The sequence below is a fragment of the Colius striatus genome, chromosome 1 (genome assembly GCF_028858725.1).
Source record: "Colius striatus isolate bColStr4 chromosome 1, bColStr4.1.hap1, whole genome shotgun sequence".
NCBI classification, from domain to species: domain Eukaryota; kingdom Metazoa; phylum Chordata; class Aves; order Coliiformes; family Coliidae; genus Colius; species Colius striatus.
Genome location: NC_084759.1, coordinates 53,641,752 through 53,657,979, shown reverse-complemented (window position 1 = coordinate 53,657,979; position 16,228 = coordinate 53,641,752). Strand labels below are relative to the sequence as shown.

The 16,228-nt window shown below is 33.9% G+C and overlaps 1 protein-coding gene across 7 annotated transcripts in view; it reads left to right on the top strand.

Moving 5' to 3' along the window:
- Window positions 1–16,228, top strand: part of DOCK9 (dedicator of cytokinesis 9) — a 127,253-nt gene that overhangs the window by 65,494 nt on the left and 45,531 nt on the right. For all 7 annotated transcript variants that reach the window (XM_061996208.1, XM_061996182.1, XM_061996173.1 and 4 more), the window contains exons 16-30: window positions 1,235–1,314; window positions 1,398–1,585; window positions 1,708–1,773; window positions 2,341–2,433; window positions 2,655–2,778; window positions 3,164–3,285; window positions 4,653–4,739; window positions 5,359–5,448; window positions 9,902–10,017; window positions 10,146–10,215; window positions 10,336–10,461; window positions 10,591–10,662; window positions 14,500–14,646; window positions 15,306–15,389; window positions 16,033–16,144. In XM_061996208.1, the coding sequence (XP_061852192.1) occupies window positions 1,235–1,314; window positions 1,398–1,585; window positions 1,708–1,773; window positions 2,341–2,433; window positions 2,655–2,778; window positions 3,164–3,285; window positions 4,653–4,739; window positions 5,359–5,448; window positions 9,902–10,017; window positions 10,146–10,215; window positions 10,336–10,461; window positions 10,591–10,662; window positions 14,500–14,646; window positions 15,306–15,389; window positions 16,033–16,144 (1,577 nt within the window). The remainder of the gene's footprint in view (window positions 1–1,234; window positions 1,315–1,397; window positions 1,586–1,707; window positions 1,774–2,340; window positions 2,434–2,654; window positions 2,779–3,163; window positions 3,286–4,652; window positions 4,740–5,358; window positions 5,449–9,901; window positions 10,018–10,145; window positions 10,216–10,335; window positions 10,462–10,590; window positions 10,663–14,499; window positions 14,647–15,305; window positions 15,390–16,032; window positions 16,145–16,228) is intronic.

Below are 16,228 nucleotides of genomic sequence, written 5' to 3'. Positions count from 1 at the left end.
TCCAAGGCTTAAGAATCTCCTACTGACAGATGACCCTATTAACAAATTAGTTTTAATCTCCTTTCTTATTAAATAGGAAGTGAAATAATAGAGCAATTTTTGCTGCTTCTCCAAGGCATTTCTGTTTCTGTTAAGGCACAGTTAGCTGGAGTTGCAGTAATTTGAACAATCACAAATCTCAAAAGTCTTGGGCTATAGTTTCTTTATTTTATTTTTGCTTACCAAATCTGATAAGGAGATGAGGTTTGTAATAAATATTTCAATTCCACTTTAGTAAGCTGCTTAAAGTTTCACTGAAGTTTAGAACATTGAAATTGCTGTGTACTGATACTCCTTGCCATAAACAATATAACTGAAACTGAAACTAACAGAATGAATTAGCCTACCACCTCAGTTTACTTTGTCAATTAAGAAAGTGCTTTTGGTTATTTCAGCATCTTTTTTATGGAATCATGTACACTATTTCACAGGAATTTTAGTAAGAAAGAGATTGTAATGTCTAACGAGTAGCTATTGGCATTAGCATCGAGACTCCAACCAGAAAAGGTTATTTGCTTCACAGCACAGGATTGCTTTTTGGAAAATTTTGCATCCATGCCCTGTATAATAAATTACAAAAATCATCTTTTCTAGTAAAGGCTTCTTCACTGGTGTTTTACCATAGAAAGTACTTCAAATCATAGTTCTGAATTAGCTACATGAGAACATCTAAGAAATTTCATATTAGGCTAGTTAATAATAGTGCAGTGGGAGTTATTACTCTAGAAAAAGGAGGAGGTAGGAAAAAAAGTTACTGAGTAGAAAGACATATTTTGTTAATTTCTGATTTCTCTCCCATTTTGCTCTTCCCCCAAGTTTTACCCCCTTACCATAAATGTTTATCAGTGGCCATTGATATTTAAAAAGCTTACTTATAGGTTCACTCTTTGCTGCAAATGATAGTGAATTATTACCCTGTTTGTTTTGGTTTAAAGAAAGAAAAGCATCATGCTTTTTCTCAATCTTTTCCACACTTGTGAATAAAGCCTAACTTTTGGAAGTGTGTGTGAATCTAAAGAAAACTGTGTATCTAGGCAAAAAGCAAGATCAGATCAGTCATCTATTCTGAAACCACCTTTCCTCTCATACTCCTATTTCAGGATATTACTTTTGCCTCTGTTTCCTATTATCTTTTTACTCTGGCATCTGATAGTTTGTATTTAGCCTGACTTTGAGGTTTTTTTCCTTCCTATAGACCTGAAAAGATGGCCAAACTTCCTGTTATTTTAGGAAATCTGGATGTTACAATTGATAATGTGTCACCAGATTTTCCAAGTAAGTATTAATAAACACCATTAAATGGACATTCAAGCTTTTTCTCTTTTCAGTTTTTAATTGTTCTTTTCATGTATTTTCAGATTATGTTAACTCATCATACATTCCCATGAAACAGTTTGAAAACAGTTCCAAGACACTAGTAACATTTGAAGTAGAGGAATTTGTACCCTGTATACCAAAACACACTCAGCCTTTCACTATCTACAACAATCATCTTTATGTTTATCCAAAGCACTTGAAATATGACAGTCAAAAGTCTTTTGCAAAGGTGAGTACAGGAGAAGTGTAGATTCTTCTTTCTCAGATTTGGTTAACATTGTTTACATATTATGCTTCTGTGATGATCGTTATGATTAAGTATTTGGGTTTTTGTTTTTAAATACTGTTTAGGCTAGAAATATCGCAGTATGCATTGAATTCAAGGATTCTGATGAAGAGGATTCTTTGCCTTTAAAGGTTAGTCATTTGATTTTTGTGACTGATTTAAACAAAATAGTGAACAGTTAGCTAAGTAATACAATAGCACTGGATTAATTTACCTAGTTTGGGATAGTGGTTTTCTGTCCTCCTTTTGCATTTGGCATAGAGTAATTTCTAGAGGAATTGCTTGGTTTTTGTATAAACGAGTATTAAAGGACCTTCAGAGCATTTCATTTCTTTATATCAACAAAAATTCAAAGAATAAACTTGTTGCAAACAAGGATGACAAGGGTTCCAAAGGAGGAATTCTTTAAGTTAAAACAGTAAAGCTTTGGATTAACTACAGAAACAAGCAGCTACAACAGTGTATAAGAGGTACCTGGAAGAAAAGAAGTAGAAAAGTGAATAGGAATCCTGAGGTGAAATCACAGTGTCAGCTCTACTGCACATCAGGTACATTAAAGATCATGTAATCCCTTGTTTGTGCAAAGGAACCAAGTTAAACACTAGTACAAATATTTCAAATTCAATGTGAAACTGATTCTAAGATGAGTATGAAAAAAGATCATGGGGGTTTTTTTAATTCCTTTTTTCTTTTATTAGTGTATCTATGGTAGGCCAGGTGGACCAGTATTTACTAGAAGTACATTTGCTGCTGTTCTGCATCACCATCAAAATCCAGAGTTTTATGATGAGGTAAGCTGCTTTTCTGAGACAATTTTCACTCATTTATGTATTATGTCAATTTAAAAATAAAATAAAATATTTGAGGATTCCAAAGTTCTTAATAATGATTTCAATTACATCAGCTCCCATTTTCACTGTAAGTAACATTTTTATAAGTTTTGTGTGTGTTATTCTTGATCTTCCTTTGAATAACATATGACCTGGAACTGCTGTGATCCTTTGCCTTTCAGATTAAAATAGAATTGCCTACTCAGTTACATGAAAAGCACCATTTGTTGTTCACCTTCTACCACGTCAGCTGTGATAGTTCAAGCAAAGGAAGTACAAAGAAGAAAGATGTTATTGAAACACAAGGTTTGTATGCTAGTGTTTTACTTTCAGTAACTTTTGGGAGACTTTATGGAACATACTTATCCGATAACTCATGAGTTTTGTGTTCCATATGTTTTCTTATTTCTTAATCTTGCTTGAAAGATTTCATTAATTATTTCTGTTAATTGAAATGTTTCAAATGTTGTTTTAGAGTGTCTTTTCAAATGTTGGGTTTTTTTCCAAACTTGGTGACCATTTATTTGCCCTTTAAATTATTTATAATCATTTGATTTCAAAGAATTTCTCCCATACGGCAACATTTTCTGGTTTATGAATTGCATATCAGAAATATACAGTAAGGCTTTTGTAATGGTTCATGTAAAGATTCATAGCATATTTAAAATTACTTGCCTTTCATGTTCCACAGTTGGGTATTCTTGGCTTCCTCTAATAAAAGATGGAAGAGTGGTGACCAATGAGCAACACATCGCAGTGTCAGCAAATCTTCCTTCAGGCTATCTTAGTTATCAAGAAGTGGGTGTTGGAAAGGTATGTTACATAAATTGCTCTAAACTGTCAAAAAACAGAAGAGTTAGTTGTAATTACTCAGTCTGATAAGATTTGAAGTGTTTTTCTAGTAGATTTTTTTTTCTTTTATAGTTGAAATAGAGTGTTTGGTAAAAGTGAAACATCTGATTTAGAGGAAACAAACATACCCAAACAGAAATGGGAGACAAAACTTATGACTGAATCCTGACTTCTACAAAATTTGGATCAACTTGCCCTAATGCAATTATTTGGTTAAATTGTTAAATACTATTTCTGTTACTATATAGCTGATATACCTAGGAAATGTGTATGTTTGATTTTTTTTGTAGTAATAATTAACTAGAAGTTGTAATAATTGTTAAATTTATAAAACTATTTTGAGTTTATCAAGTTATGCAAATAATCTGAAGTCCTTTACTAAATTTTTTTTAGCATTTCATGCTGTCTCCTTTCAGTAAGTCCTTTATTCCTGAAAAAGTCTTATTCTCACATTTTGATTTTTGTGATCCTTATACTTCACTAGTAAAATTTATGGTTGTATTTTTCAAAGCAGAAAGCTTGCAAAATTGTTGCCATAAAAATGATATTAAGGAAGATGCAAAATCTAAAATGTGATAGGGGATTTGATTAAGAGAATTAAATGTGGAGACAAAATTTACTCATTTTGGAGGAAGAGGCCTAAAATCAACAAGAGATGCTGCTCTCCTCCTGTTCTGCCACCTTTTCTTTTTTAAACTCTGCTGTAAGCTTTCCAATCATTGTCTCCTTCACATCTTTCATTTTTTCACATTGTAGGTGTATTCTTTATGCCTCTGCTGTTTGTTTCTGCTCATGCCCATGGGTAGAAGGTTAGGACCAATATGACTAGCTGTAGATCCAGTACTAAAATCTCTTCCAAACTGGTTATCAGAGTAGACAGATGAGCATTCCCATTTTCAGTTCTTTGGAAATGGGATGAGAAGGAAGCATTGGTTGCTTCCTATTAGTAACCTACGTTAAGGTTTAAATTGTGTCATTATCTGTGGAAATTCTTGTGTTATTTCTCTCAGAAAACTAGTAGATATTCCACTCTAGTCAGGAGTTTCTTTGCAGAGTTGCAGGGGAAACGTGAGATCTGCAGCTTACGGAAAAGCACTTTTGTTAGTCAGTGAGAAAACTACTCTAGGACTTTAAAAGACATTTTAAGCTTCATAAATGCTTTTGGTAATATTGCCTGCATAATTTTCCTTTTCTTTATGACCTTATTCATTGCACACATTTCTTCAACCTGTTTAAAAGAAAAAAGTGTTGTTTGTGGTACTATAAACAAATAATTATACCCTAGTATACTGCTACATTATTTTCCTTTTCCTCTCGTGTTTGTGCAGCATTCTGGTCCTGAAATTAAATGGGTAGATGGAGGCAAACAACTGTTAAAAATATCCACTCATCTGGTGTCAACTGTTTATACCCAGGTGAGTTATAAAGCAAATTAGAGAAAGTTTTAGGAATAAACATACATTTGTTATATGTATATACAATATTTGGGAAGATTCTGAAACTCAATATGCTCATCTTTTTTTTTTTGTCTCTTGGACATTCTGCATGGTATCTCTTTTTCACATCAGCTGTGAAAAACAGCAAATCTTAAATGGAAGCTACTCAGTGTCTAACACTGTCATGCATTCCAATCTGAATTTTCCTGTTAGATGAGAGGTCAGACTTGTCTGAAAGCTATCTAGTGACACATCTACAAAGCAATGAGTCCTGTTACAGCTGTTCATAAAATACATGTTATGATTGGTTGGGATAGCATACTTAATGTTAGTTACTTTCTGCATGTGAGTTGGTTTGAGATAAATATAAGTGGTGTTTTGTGTAATGAATATTAATAAAAATCAATGGGTTAAAAAAAATTACTAAATTAGTAACTAAAGTTAGTAAATTAGTCTTTGGAGTGGTGCACTTCAATTATTTTTGAAAATTTATTCTATGGACGTGTATATGGATTTCTGTATATAAATGATTTTTAATGCATTACAGTTTGGATTATGGGTAGTGATGACAGATATGTTGGGATTTTCTTCTTTGCAGGACCAGCACTTGCATAATTTTTTTGAATACTGTCAGAAAACAGAATCTGGAGCTCGTGCAATAGGAACGGATCTTGTGAAATATCTTAAGGTATGAAATAGTGAATGTCAGATTATTTATTTATTTCTCATTTTGCAAAATCTAGGAGCTTTAGCCGTTTTCTAGGTCTCATTGATGCAATATGCAGTATAAAAAGAACAAAAAGATACTTCCTGCCCTAGATAAATTTACAGCCACATTATAAGAGGAAACCACAAGAAAATAATGAGATATTATTGGTCAGCTGTATGAATGATAATTTAAAAACATTAATGTAATGGCCTAATTTGTCAAAATAATCAAATTGAACTGCACATGGGAATGGTAAGGAATACTGACTCTTGATTTTTTTTCTAGAATTATGGTTTGGAGGTCATTGTTATCATCTGTACAATTCTTTCTCAGTATTAGGTCGATAGAGCATTTGGTTTTCGCAGCAGTTTCATCTTAATCTTGTCAGCCAGATTTTTTAATATGAAGTCCAAAACTTGATCACCTTAAAATCTATGTAAGGTACCACAAGTAACTCCTGATTTTCTTAAGCATAGCAGAGTTTATTGTTATAATTGAAAACCATCAGTGGGCAAAACTGGACTGTCTAAGTAAGAACTTAACTACTGAATGTGGCACACTTCTGAACTGAACTTGCTTTGTGACCTTGATTATTTCAAAATCATGACTCTGAATCATCTTCCTTGCCTCAAGACTTCTGTGATGAACTAGGGTTTCTGCTACTGACATTCATGTTTTGATACAAGGTATAATTTCTTTGCAATTCTCCCTTAAAGTATCTTTTTCGAGTTCCTTGATAATTTTAGATCTGGACCTATCCATATTTCCACTGCTTTCTGCAGCAGTAATTGCACCAATAGTCCCCAATTAGATGATACTAGCACTAAACCTGGTAGTGTTTTGTCTTTAAAAATCAAGACTGCAGTTGCAAGAGGCCCTACTGGAGTTACAGACAGCTTATGGGCAGAATCATTCCATGATACCACACTTGCAAATCCTGTGTTATCATGACACTTCAAAATACAGACTCTTTCTAACTCTATTTGTGGTTTGTGCCCTGAATAAATCTCTCCAATAGGGACAGAAGAGAAGCAGCACTACTTTGAAGTGTTTAATCTTGCTTGGAGGCCAAGAGGTTTGTTCCATCTTTCCCCAAGTAATCCATGTGGGAGATTGTGCTCCTGCTGTCTGAGATTTCTGTTTGAAGAAGGGAACCTCTTTACCTCTCACTTCCTACTGTTTGTGTTTTTCTGGCAAGGGAGTTAAAGTTACTGCTGTTCAGTTTTCTCTCGTGTTCTGTCAAAATACAAACAAAGGAATCATCCAAGTTTTTAGAAGTCCTAGTCATAAAATGCTTTTTTCTCATTGATGCAGCTTACCTTCATAGAATCACAGGATCGTTTCAGCTGGAAGAGACCTTTAAGATCAAGTCCAGCCTTTGATACAGCCCTATCAACCACTAGACCTTTTCCCTTAGTGCAACATCCAACCCTCTCTTAAACACCTCCAAGGACGATGACTCCACCACCTCCCTGGGCAGCCTGTTCCAATACCAGACAACTCTTTCATTAAAGAAATTCCTCCTAATATCCAGCCTGAACCTCCCCTGCTGCAACTTGAGGCCATTTCCTCTTGTTCTATTGCTTGTTACTAGGGGGAACAGACTGACCACCGCCTCGCTACAGCTTCCTCTCAGGTAGTTTTAGAGAGTGATAAGGTCTCCCCTGACCCTTCTTTTCTCCAGGTTAAACAGCCCCAGGTTCCTCAGCCATTCCTCACAGGAGATGTGCTTCTTGTCCCATCATTGTTTTGAGATCACTTGGAAGACTGAGCCTTTTTGTTATTAGACGTAACCTCTCTTTTTTTCTCTCCATATAATAAAGATGATGTGTTCTGAGTATGTCATCGTGAATTAGAGGTCTTAGAGTCTGACATGTGGCTCACTGAAGTTCTTTAAAATTGTCAGTATCATTTTCATCACTTTTTCAAGGGGTCTAGCCTTCCTGCTACTTGAGGTGGCAGAGAAAATGGCAGATGTTTTCTGGTGTTAAGAAGGGGAAGATTCTTGCCTATACTGGTGAAAAAAACAGAATTGCATGTTGTGAGTGCTGTAACATAGAGCAGTCTGGGAAAGAGTCAGGTGTTACATGAAAAGAATCATTATTACTAAAATCTCTGCATACATGACAAGTCTGAATCACTACTATTAAAAAAAACAGTTTGCACACAATGGACAGCCTCTTTAAAAAGGGTCTCAACAGCCATGACTGCTCACATTATGAAGGATGTAACAAACTTGTACTTTGTGAGCAGTTGTTGATTCTTACCTCAGGTCCTGAGGTTGTAAATAGCCCTCAGTCAGTTTCAGACCTGTTGGATTCATCGAGGTTCACAGTACTTTGAGAAATCCTACTGTTTCTTAAGTTTACCAGAACTCTACTTGAATGTAATATAATCAAAGTCTCTTCCAAGGACTAACATGGCAATTTCAGATTTATCTTGCTAGCTGCTAACAGTTGGCAGGAATCAAAGGCTTGATTCTCTTCTTGATTTTCACAACTCATGTTAGTCTGTTAGAGCAAAGTGACTATCAGATGTTTTAGGGAAAGCTTGAAAGAACAGTTCCTCAGATCACTCCTAAAGTATCATATAATTTACTTCAGTTGTATATGATCATATGTACTGCAATATGTTTAGGTAGCTTATACCTTTGCTTAAACAATTTCTTTACAGAAATTCCATGTTAGCAAAATCTTTATGTTCAGTTACACGACCACATCTTACTAAAATCCCTGGGACAGAGTAATGCAACTACAGAGCCTCTTTCTAACTCTTGTCATCAAACACCTGAACACTCACCATACAGCATTATGTTCCACACTGCTAGATAAAGCCAACATGGTGTGTTAATTACCTTGCTTTATGATAACAGAAAGCAAATGCCGTCTTCTCTGTCAACTAAAATTATGGCTGTTAAAAATTCCATTGAGCCAGATTCCTATCTAGGTAGGCCTCACAGGGACCCAAATACATTTTGCTTCTCCTGTGTGTTTAGAGTTTGTGTTCTGTGTGTCAGCCTCTAACTGCTTGTAGCAGACATGGCCAGCCTGAGTGCTAAATGTTCTTTGAAGGTCAATGTTGCAGTTTGATGGTGACTGTTTCCTGCAGATAATCTATGCTGTTATGCCAAAGACACATTTAAATTCCTAGGATTTACTTTCCTCCATGAAGTCAATGTGCCTCTGGCAGAGTAGCTCAGATTACCAAACCTGACAAGTGTTCTTCCATTCTCTCTTCTTTTTGCCTCTACCCTCCCTAATAGAATATTGTGTAAGCACCATCTGGCACTTTAATTAAAGGTTTTCTGAGGCTTGCCTGACTCAAGATGTTTGTATGCTCTCTGCCATGTTTCGTGAGCCCTAGCATCACTTAGCATCTCCTAAGTTGAGATATTCACTTCAGAGGGAATCAGCAGTTGGGTTACAAGTCCACTTCAGAGTTCTACTTAAAATAGCACCTTCACCAAAAAATGCCTGCATCCCAGACAGAAGTGTGAGCTGAAGTTCCATTTGCATGTTAACCTGATGCTCTGATATTAACAACTTACAGAAAAGATGCTGTAGTGCATGACTGCTGTTTCCAAGAAAAGTCACAAATCATGTACGAAGGGAGACTATTTTGAGTCCTGAATAGTGTGAATGTGCATATAGGCAAACATTTAAAAAGACAACTGCTTAACACTGAATGGAAGTGTTTGAAATGTGGTGTCTGTATGCATATTCAGCAAATGTTATCTTTTCTTGTCAAACTCCCTTTAACTCCAGGGAATTTTATGGCATAAAACATTGTGGGGTGAAATGCAATAAACCATCTTTTATGTCAGAGTGGTTATGTTTATAATGTCTTTTACATGTAAGGCATGTCATAAAGTTGGGTAGTTTGTAACTCAGCTGCATCTAATTTCCAGCATTTGGTAGTTATGGATTTTAGTTGATTCTGGTTTTTAACATATTAGTTTACTGTTTTGCAGTAACTAGTATAACTAGTATTGCACTTATCACAGGTAAGCAATCTGTATGTTTTTGTGGAATTTCAGTTTACTAAAGGTCTACATTAGTGAATGAAGTAGCAAAGTATACCAAGGTGTCAGTATCAGCTTGTTGTGGTGTACACAGGTAGTCCTTTCAGTGAAACATTACCCAGTATGCATTTAAATGGCAAACTACAAATAACTAGTTCTATAATGACTCTAATAAATCCTATTTTTTATCTGTAATTTACCTTAAGGTAGAAAATATTTGCCAAATATTTATGTTGGAAACTATTCTAATAATAATTGTTTTCTGTGCATTATTTCCAGGTAGTTAACAGCAAATAGAGCAAGCAGTAGGTATTTTTGGACAAAGACTTGCAGTAAATGTTATCGTTTCCAAACTGGTGATTTAAATGCCACTGTTTCAAGGGACTTAACAGTATGACTGCTTTCTTTTAGAGCCTTCACGCTATGGAAGGTCACGTGATGATAGCTTTCCTGCCAACTGTGCTAAACCAGTTGTTTAGAGTTCTCACTAGAGCAACTCAAGAAGAAGTTGCAGTCAATGTGACAAGGTAAAGAATTTTAAGTACTTCACAGAATATAAATGATGACTGGCTTATCACATAAATCTGAAACTGAGCATTTTTATTGCAATCATAGTTTTCTTTGTTGGTTTACTTGGTATCTGGTTTCTGTTTAGGGTTATTATCCATATTGTTGCTCAGTGTCATGAAGAAGGCTTGGATAGCTATCTGAGATCTTATGTCAAGGTAGGTAAAGGAAAAGTTTTCTTTTTTATTTCTCTAAAAAGAATGTTTAAATTTAATTGCATCTGTTTAATTTCATCATTTAATTCAAAATTATGATATATTCTGGTTTTCCTCCTCAAGTATGGCTATAAAGCTGAACCCTATGTTGCTTCTGAATATAAGACAGTACATGAAGAACTGACAAAGTCCATGACAACAATTTTAAAGCCATCTGCTGACTTTCTTACAAGCAACAAGCTACTTAAGGTATATATTGAACAATACTTTTTACTATGTGTTCATATCTGGTCATAAAAGAAGAATAGGAACTAAATGTATTAAAAGAGTTGCTGAATGTGTGTGGCGATATTACAGAATATTTTCTCTTTTTTGCAGTATTCATGGTTTTTCTTTGAAGTTCTGATAAAATCAATGGCTCAGCATTTGATAGAAAACTCTAAAGTGAAGGTATGTCAACTTCTGCAAAAAAATTACCTTATTCTAAAGGGAATTTGTATAGTCTTCCTTCTCCAGTCACATATTTTTACCGCATATTAGGAGAAAAAGTTTTTTGTATATATATGGTTATGTTTTATATATAATAACTCGGTTAGGGAGGGAATGGGTAAAGCAGCAGGATAAAATCATTTGCAATATTAGCTAGACAAAACTACAGGGCTAGATTCAACATTACTGTACAAGGGTAGAAAGCCTTTAAAATCCATACAGTAGTCTGTGTAAATAAGATTTCTTAATACTTGTGGTATAATGAAGCTGAAAGCAGTAGCTAACTACCCCAAAATATGTGACCTTTTTCCTGAGCAGTACAGGCATTTTCTACAGACTTGGCCTATAAGCAGTGGTTTTCTTACGTTGGTGACGGATTTTTTTTCAGTCTACTTCTGTATTAAAACAAGGCTTGAAAGTAAAGTATAAAAAATAGTCCCAGCTGAGTAACATACGAGATTCTGAAATCTTTATAAGTATTTTCACTGTGTATAGAATGTAACTAGGAAGTCTGGAGTAAATGGGGGAAAAAAAAATTGGACAATGATCAGAGTGCTATGCTTAATACTGTTCTGCTGTGGTATGATTAGTAGAGTTTGAGTCTCAGTTAATTATACTTTATGTGTCTGGACTTTTCTTTTTCAATAGATTTAATCTTTAAAGAAGTTATTGATTCACTTTTTCCTTTAAGAAGCATGCAGACTTCCTATGATAATTGGTCAAATTAATTTTTCATCATAAGATATTTTCTAAAGCAATTTGTTTGATGTCCAAATCCCAGAAACCATCACTTTTTCTTGAAGTACTAATACAGAATAAAAAAGTTTTCCTTTTCATGTTGTTGGTTTACTTTTAGTTAGAGGAATTATATCTTGTCAGCAGACTGATTGTTACCTAGTAGTTAAAAAAACCTCTGTCAGTACAGTATTCAACTGGACTAATTTTAGCACTAATTACTGATAGCAGAATATTTTCTGATATCAGCAATTAGCAGAATATCATGAAAAGTAAGGAGGAAGAGCATAATTTATGGGTTCAAGTTGAACTATGCATTCACACACTAAATGCATCACACAGTAAAGATAACAAATTTCAGCATTGAACTCTTCAGAGAAATAGGAAGGAGGTTTTTTTTAACAATCTGAATTAAATAAGGAGAAAAATATGTCATATGCATAACTTTTTCCCAGGAGCTCAGTGAGATTCCTCATTTAATAGCAAAATTGAGTGGATATTTTAAGCTTAACTTCCCCCCCAGTCCAGTCTGCCCGGTTATATTTTATTCAAACTTTCACTTTCTGTGAAAAATCTGCAAAGAACATCTGCCTTCATCCTGTTATTTTGCATTTGGAAAGGACATAATATTTTTTCCTGTAGCACCATGAGATGTAGCAGCTGTGTTGTGTTTTTTATATAAGGAGAAAGAGCTGTCTGCATTTAAAATACCATGAAGAGGAGAGTGATCTCCTTTCTGTTATTAAAGGGTTAAATAATTTTGGTTTTAGAATAATCTCAGCTTTTGATTGAAGCAGTGGTTTGGAAATTCTGGAACAAAGTTAAAACAAGTTAAATTGTCATAATGAAGACGTGCTTTTCTGCAAAAGCAACCTGAATCACTCTAACATATATATGGTCATAAACTTTTACCTGGTATTTGTAGTGTGTTTCATCTAGAAATAGGTCTTTAATTTTAAGGAGGTGGGGGGAAGTTGAATATTTACATGATACTAGCATAACAGATTTAAGTATCTTCTGAAGTATAGAGGGAGGCAGGATTTTATGACTAACGTCTTAAACTGTCTAGGAAAGTGACAGTTACCATTTGTTTAGGAGATTTTTGAATGCAAATATATGCAAGAGTTTGCTGTGCATGTAGCTCAGTACATCTTTTTGAATTTAAGATGTCAAACTTTTTGCTCATTTTAACTCAGCTGGTTGGGAATCTCTCAAAACTTCTAAGAAAAAGAAAAGACAACTTTTTCTACCACTAATCAATAGAAATACTATTAACTCAAACTAAAGTAAGAAAAATACTGATGGACTTTTTTCTGTTCTTCATTTTTTCTTCTGTTTCATAGTATCACTTCAAATAATTCAGGATTTTCAAACTTAAATTTTCATTATTGATTTGATATTGAGGAGGGAGTTTGTGCTTCTTTTCACTCTGAATCGAGTATTTCTTATTTTACTCCACTATTTTGTGCTTATTATAATCAAAGTGACTGTATTAATTCAATTAATCAATTCAACTGAAATGAAAGTATAATCTTATAAAGCAGAAAACACTGCTTCTTATTTAAAGCTGAAATTTTCCAGAGGCTTTTGGAATTGAATTAAAATTTTCTAATTTAAAAATTACAGTTAAAAAAAAAGGGGATTTTAGCTGGTTTCACTACTTACCTGACAATACTAGCAGTACATTTCATTTTACAGCATTTAGTTCTATGAGAAGGATACAGTTTTTTCTAATTACAGAATGTGGTGCATCTGGGCAAGGTTTTCTAAACACAATGTGTGTGAAACTTTGTATAGCTTTAGGAAGTTTTTTAACTTTTGAACTTTTTTGGTAGATGATAATCTGAAAAAAAACAACATGCTGGTTTTACTCAGCAAAAAAAGTTTATATAATTTTACCTGATTTTAACAACCCTACAGAAGTCCTCACAAATTTGGAAACAGCATATTGGTTCAAAAAAACTTCAAGGAAACCACTAACTTGCTGCCATGCAAACCCATTTCCTTAATTTAATTATAACTTTCTTACAATAGGGACTACATTTTTAAATTGAGATCGGACAGTGGATAAAATAAGTACAGTAAAATATCATCTTTTTCAAAAGCAGGAGTCTGATGTAAACAAACAAAAAAACAAATGAAATATACTTTTCAGAATGTCTCCTACAATGTCCATATTTCTGATATCCTCTCCCATATGTTCTTCATCTCTTGTATAGTCTGAATAATACCATTGATGAGTATTTGCGTTGCTACTAGTTCATGATGGTTTTTTTTTCTCCTTCATGAGTGCTATCCTGGCTCATTTGCACAAAGCTGACGTATCTTTACTGTAATCCTAATAATATGTCTGAGGAACAAATGCAATTTAATAAGAATTTCATTTTATGGAAAGCGAAGTTGGTAAAGCAACACTGTGTCAGTTACAGATGCCCAAGATTGATTTCGTTACCTAGTGTTATGGAAATACTATATGGATTGGGGTAGGCATAACCACTGCTGAGAGAAACCTCAGCCTCATTGATATTTAAGTGCCCTAAGTTACTGTAATAGAAGACACTGATTATTTTCTGGTTTTATTAGTGCTAACCAGTAGCTGAGACTTAATGGCCTCAGGTTTGTTGTACTTGAAAGACTGAGCAGTTAATTTTGTGATTCACGATATGGTATAAATTGCATGCTATAACTGATCTTCTGAGATCAATTTGTTGTCAAGTTTATTGTAGTATAGAAAAATATTAAAATATTAAAAATATTAAATACACTTTGAAACTTTTATACATGTGTTTGTGTCATCAAAGACTGATTTGTTTGAATTTTAAACAGGTGTTAGTGCATTTGGTAATATTTCCTTTAAACCAAATGGGTTTTTTTCTCCCTTAGTCTAGAAAGTTCAGGAAAATCTTGAATTTAAAGAAAATGTTACTTTAAATGACAAATCTGAAAACTTTCTTTGTCTTCCTTCTTACTGTCAGGATATCTGTATGTTATCCAAAAGTGTTTTTTCTGGTATATTTCAGTGTTACAAACCATGTTAAATACAGTATCTGAATTTGTTTCTAGCTGTTGCGAAACCAGAGATTTTCCGCTTCCTTTCATCATGCAGTTGAAACGGTTGTTAATATGCTAATGCCACACATCACTCAGAAGTACAGAGACAATCCAGAGGCTTCAAAAAATGCAAACCACAGCCTTGCTGCCTTTATAAAAGTAGGTACACTGGTTACTTTTTCAGTAATACTACTTCTTCATAGATTTTCAAGAATCTTAAACCCAACCAATGTAAAACTGAATATGCATAATGCTTTTTAAATATAATTCTGTGTCCAAGTTAAAATGCATCGAAGCATAATTTGCATCTTCTGTAATCAAAAAGACATCTGTTCAAAAGTTTGATATATTTTTAAATGAATTTATATTTTATCCAAAATGTACTTTGAATTTTCTTTTTTACTTAAAAAATATCATCTAAGTTACTTTCTAATTCTAATTTGCATGCATTTTATATAGACAGACTTTCAATGTCTCTCTTTTTCAGCCAATAAAATCCACTAGGGAGAAAAAAGGACAGGAAATAAAATGGTAGACAAAGCTGTTAGTGCCATGTTATTTTTGTTTCTGTCAGGACAGAGTTCTCTTCAAATAGCTTTTTATTTTCAGTTTGTTTACATTCTGCACTCTAAGGGAAAATTTGGTATTCATGTATATATACACACACAAATTTAGTTTCCTTGTTTTATTGATGTTTATATTTAAACTGAAATATCAATAATGTGTTTGGAAAATAAACATTAAATACAGAAATATAATTACTGAGCACTGAAACAGTACTAAATCAATTCTATCTTGATTTTGCTTGTTTTCTCCAGAGGTGTTTTACTTTTATGGACAGAGGCTTTGTTTTCAAGCAAATCAATAACTACATCAGCTGCTTTGCCCCAGGAGATCCAAAGGTACCTCATGTTTTTAAACAACTATTTTTAGGAGTCGCTGCTTCTTGATTTCTGTGGATAGAGTCCTGCCTTGTCTTCAGACTTTATAGTTACATTAGAAGTCCCTGTGCTGTGCAGAAAGCTTTTTTTTTTTTTCCCCCATCAAATAACTTTTTTATATTTTGATTCTTACCTTCATGCACAGCTTTACCACCCGAGAGCGTGTGTATCGCAAAAGGATTGGGGGAGTGGGGATGGGGTGGTGCAACACAAAGCAGAAATTTTAAGCATCAATGTGAGAGACTAAAGAAAAGTTAGTAAGTTTCAGTATGTTTACTGTAGTGGTGAAAACATGTACCAGATGTCAAAAGAATTTCTTCTGTCAGTCCAAACTTTTCTTTTATGATGTCCATCAAGACATAATATGCTAGTAAACTTGAATAACTTTGGACCATGGGAACAGTAAATAGAATTCTGTCCAGTTGTCAAAGATGAATTGTTCTGGAACTATTTTATACTCACATATATAACTTTGACAGGTTCTATATCCTTCATACTGCAAGAATGAGAAATATCACTCCTTTGTGTTAGAAAGCTGTTTTTAATATGTTACTACACTCACTGCATGAGTTGTTTAATTTATATTTACAAATTATTTCTACAGACTCTTTTTGAATTCAAGTTTGAATTTCTCCGTGTAGTCTGTAATCATGAGCACTACATACCTTTGAATCTACCAATGCCATTTGGAAAAGGCAGAGTTCAGAGATACCAAGGTAAATTCTTCCAAAGAAGTGTATGGTATATTTCTTAGATGTCACCTTTTCATTCTTAGAACTGTAGACTGTGTAACTTCAGGT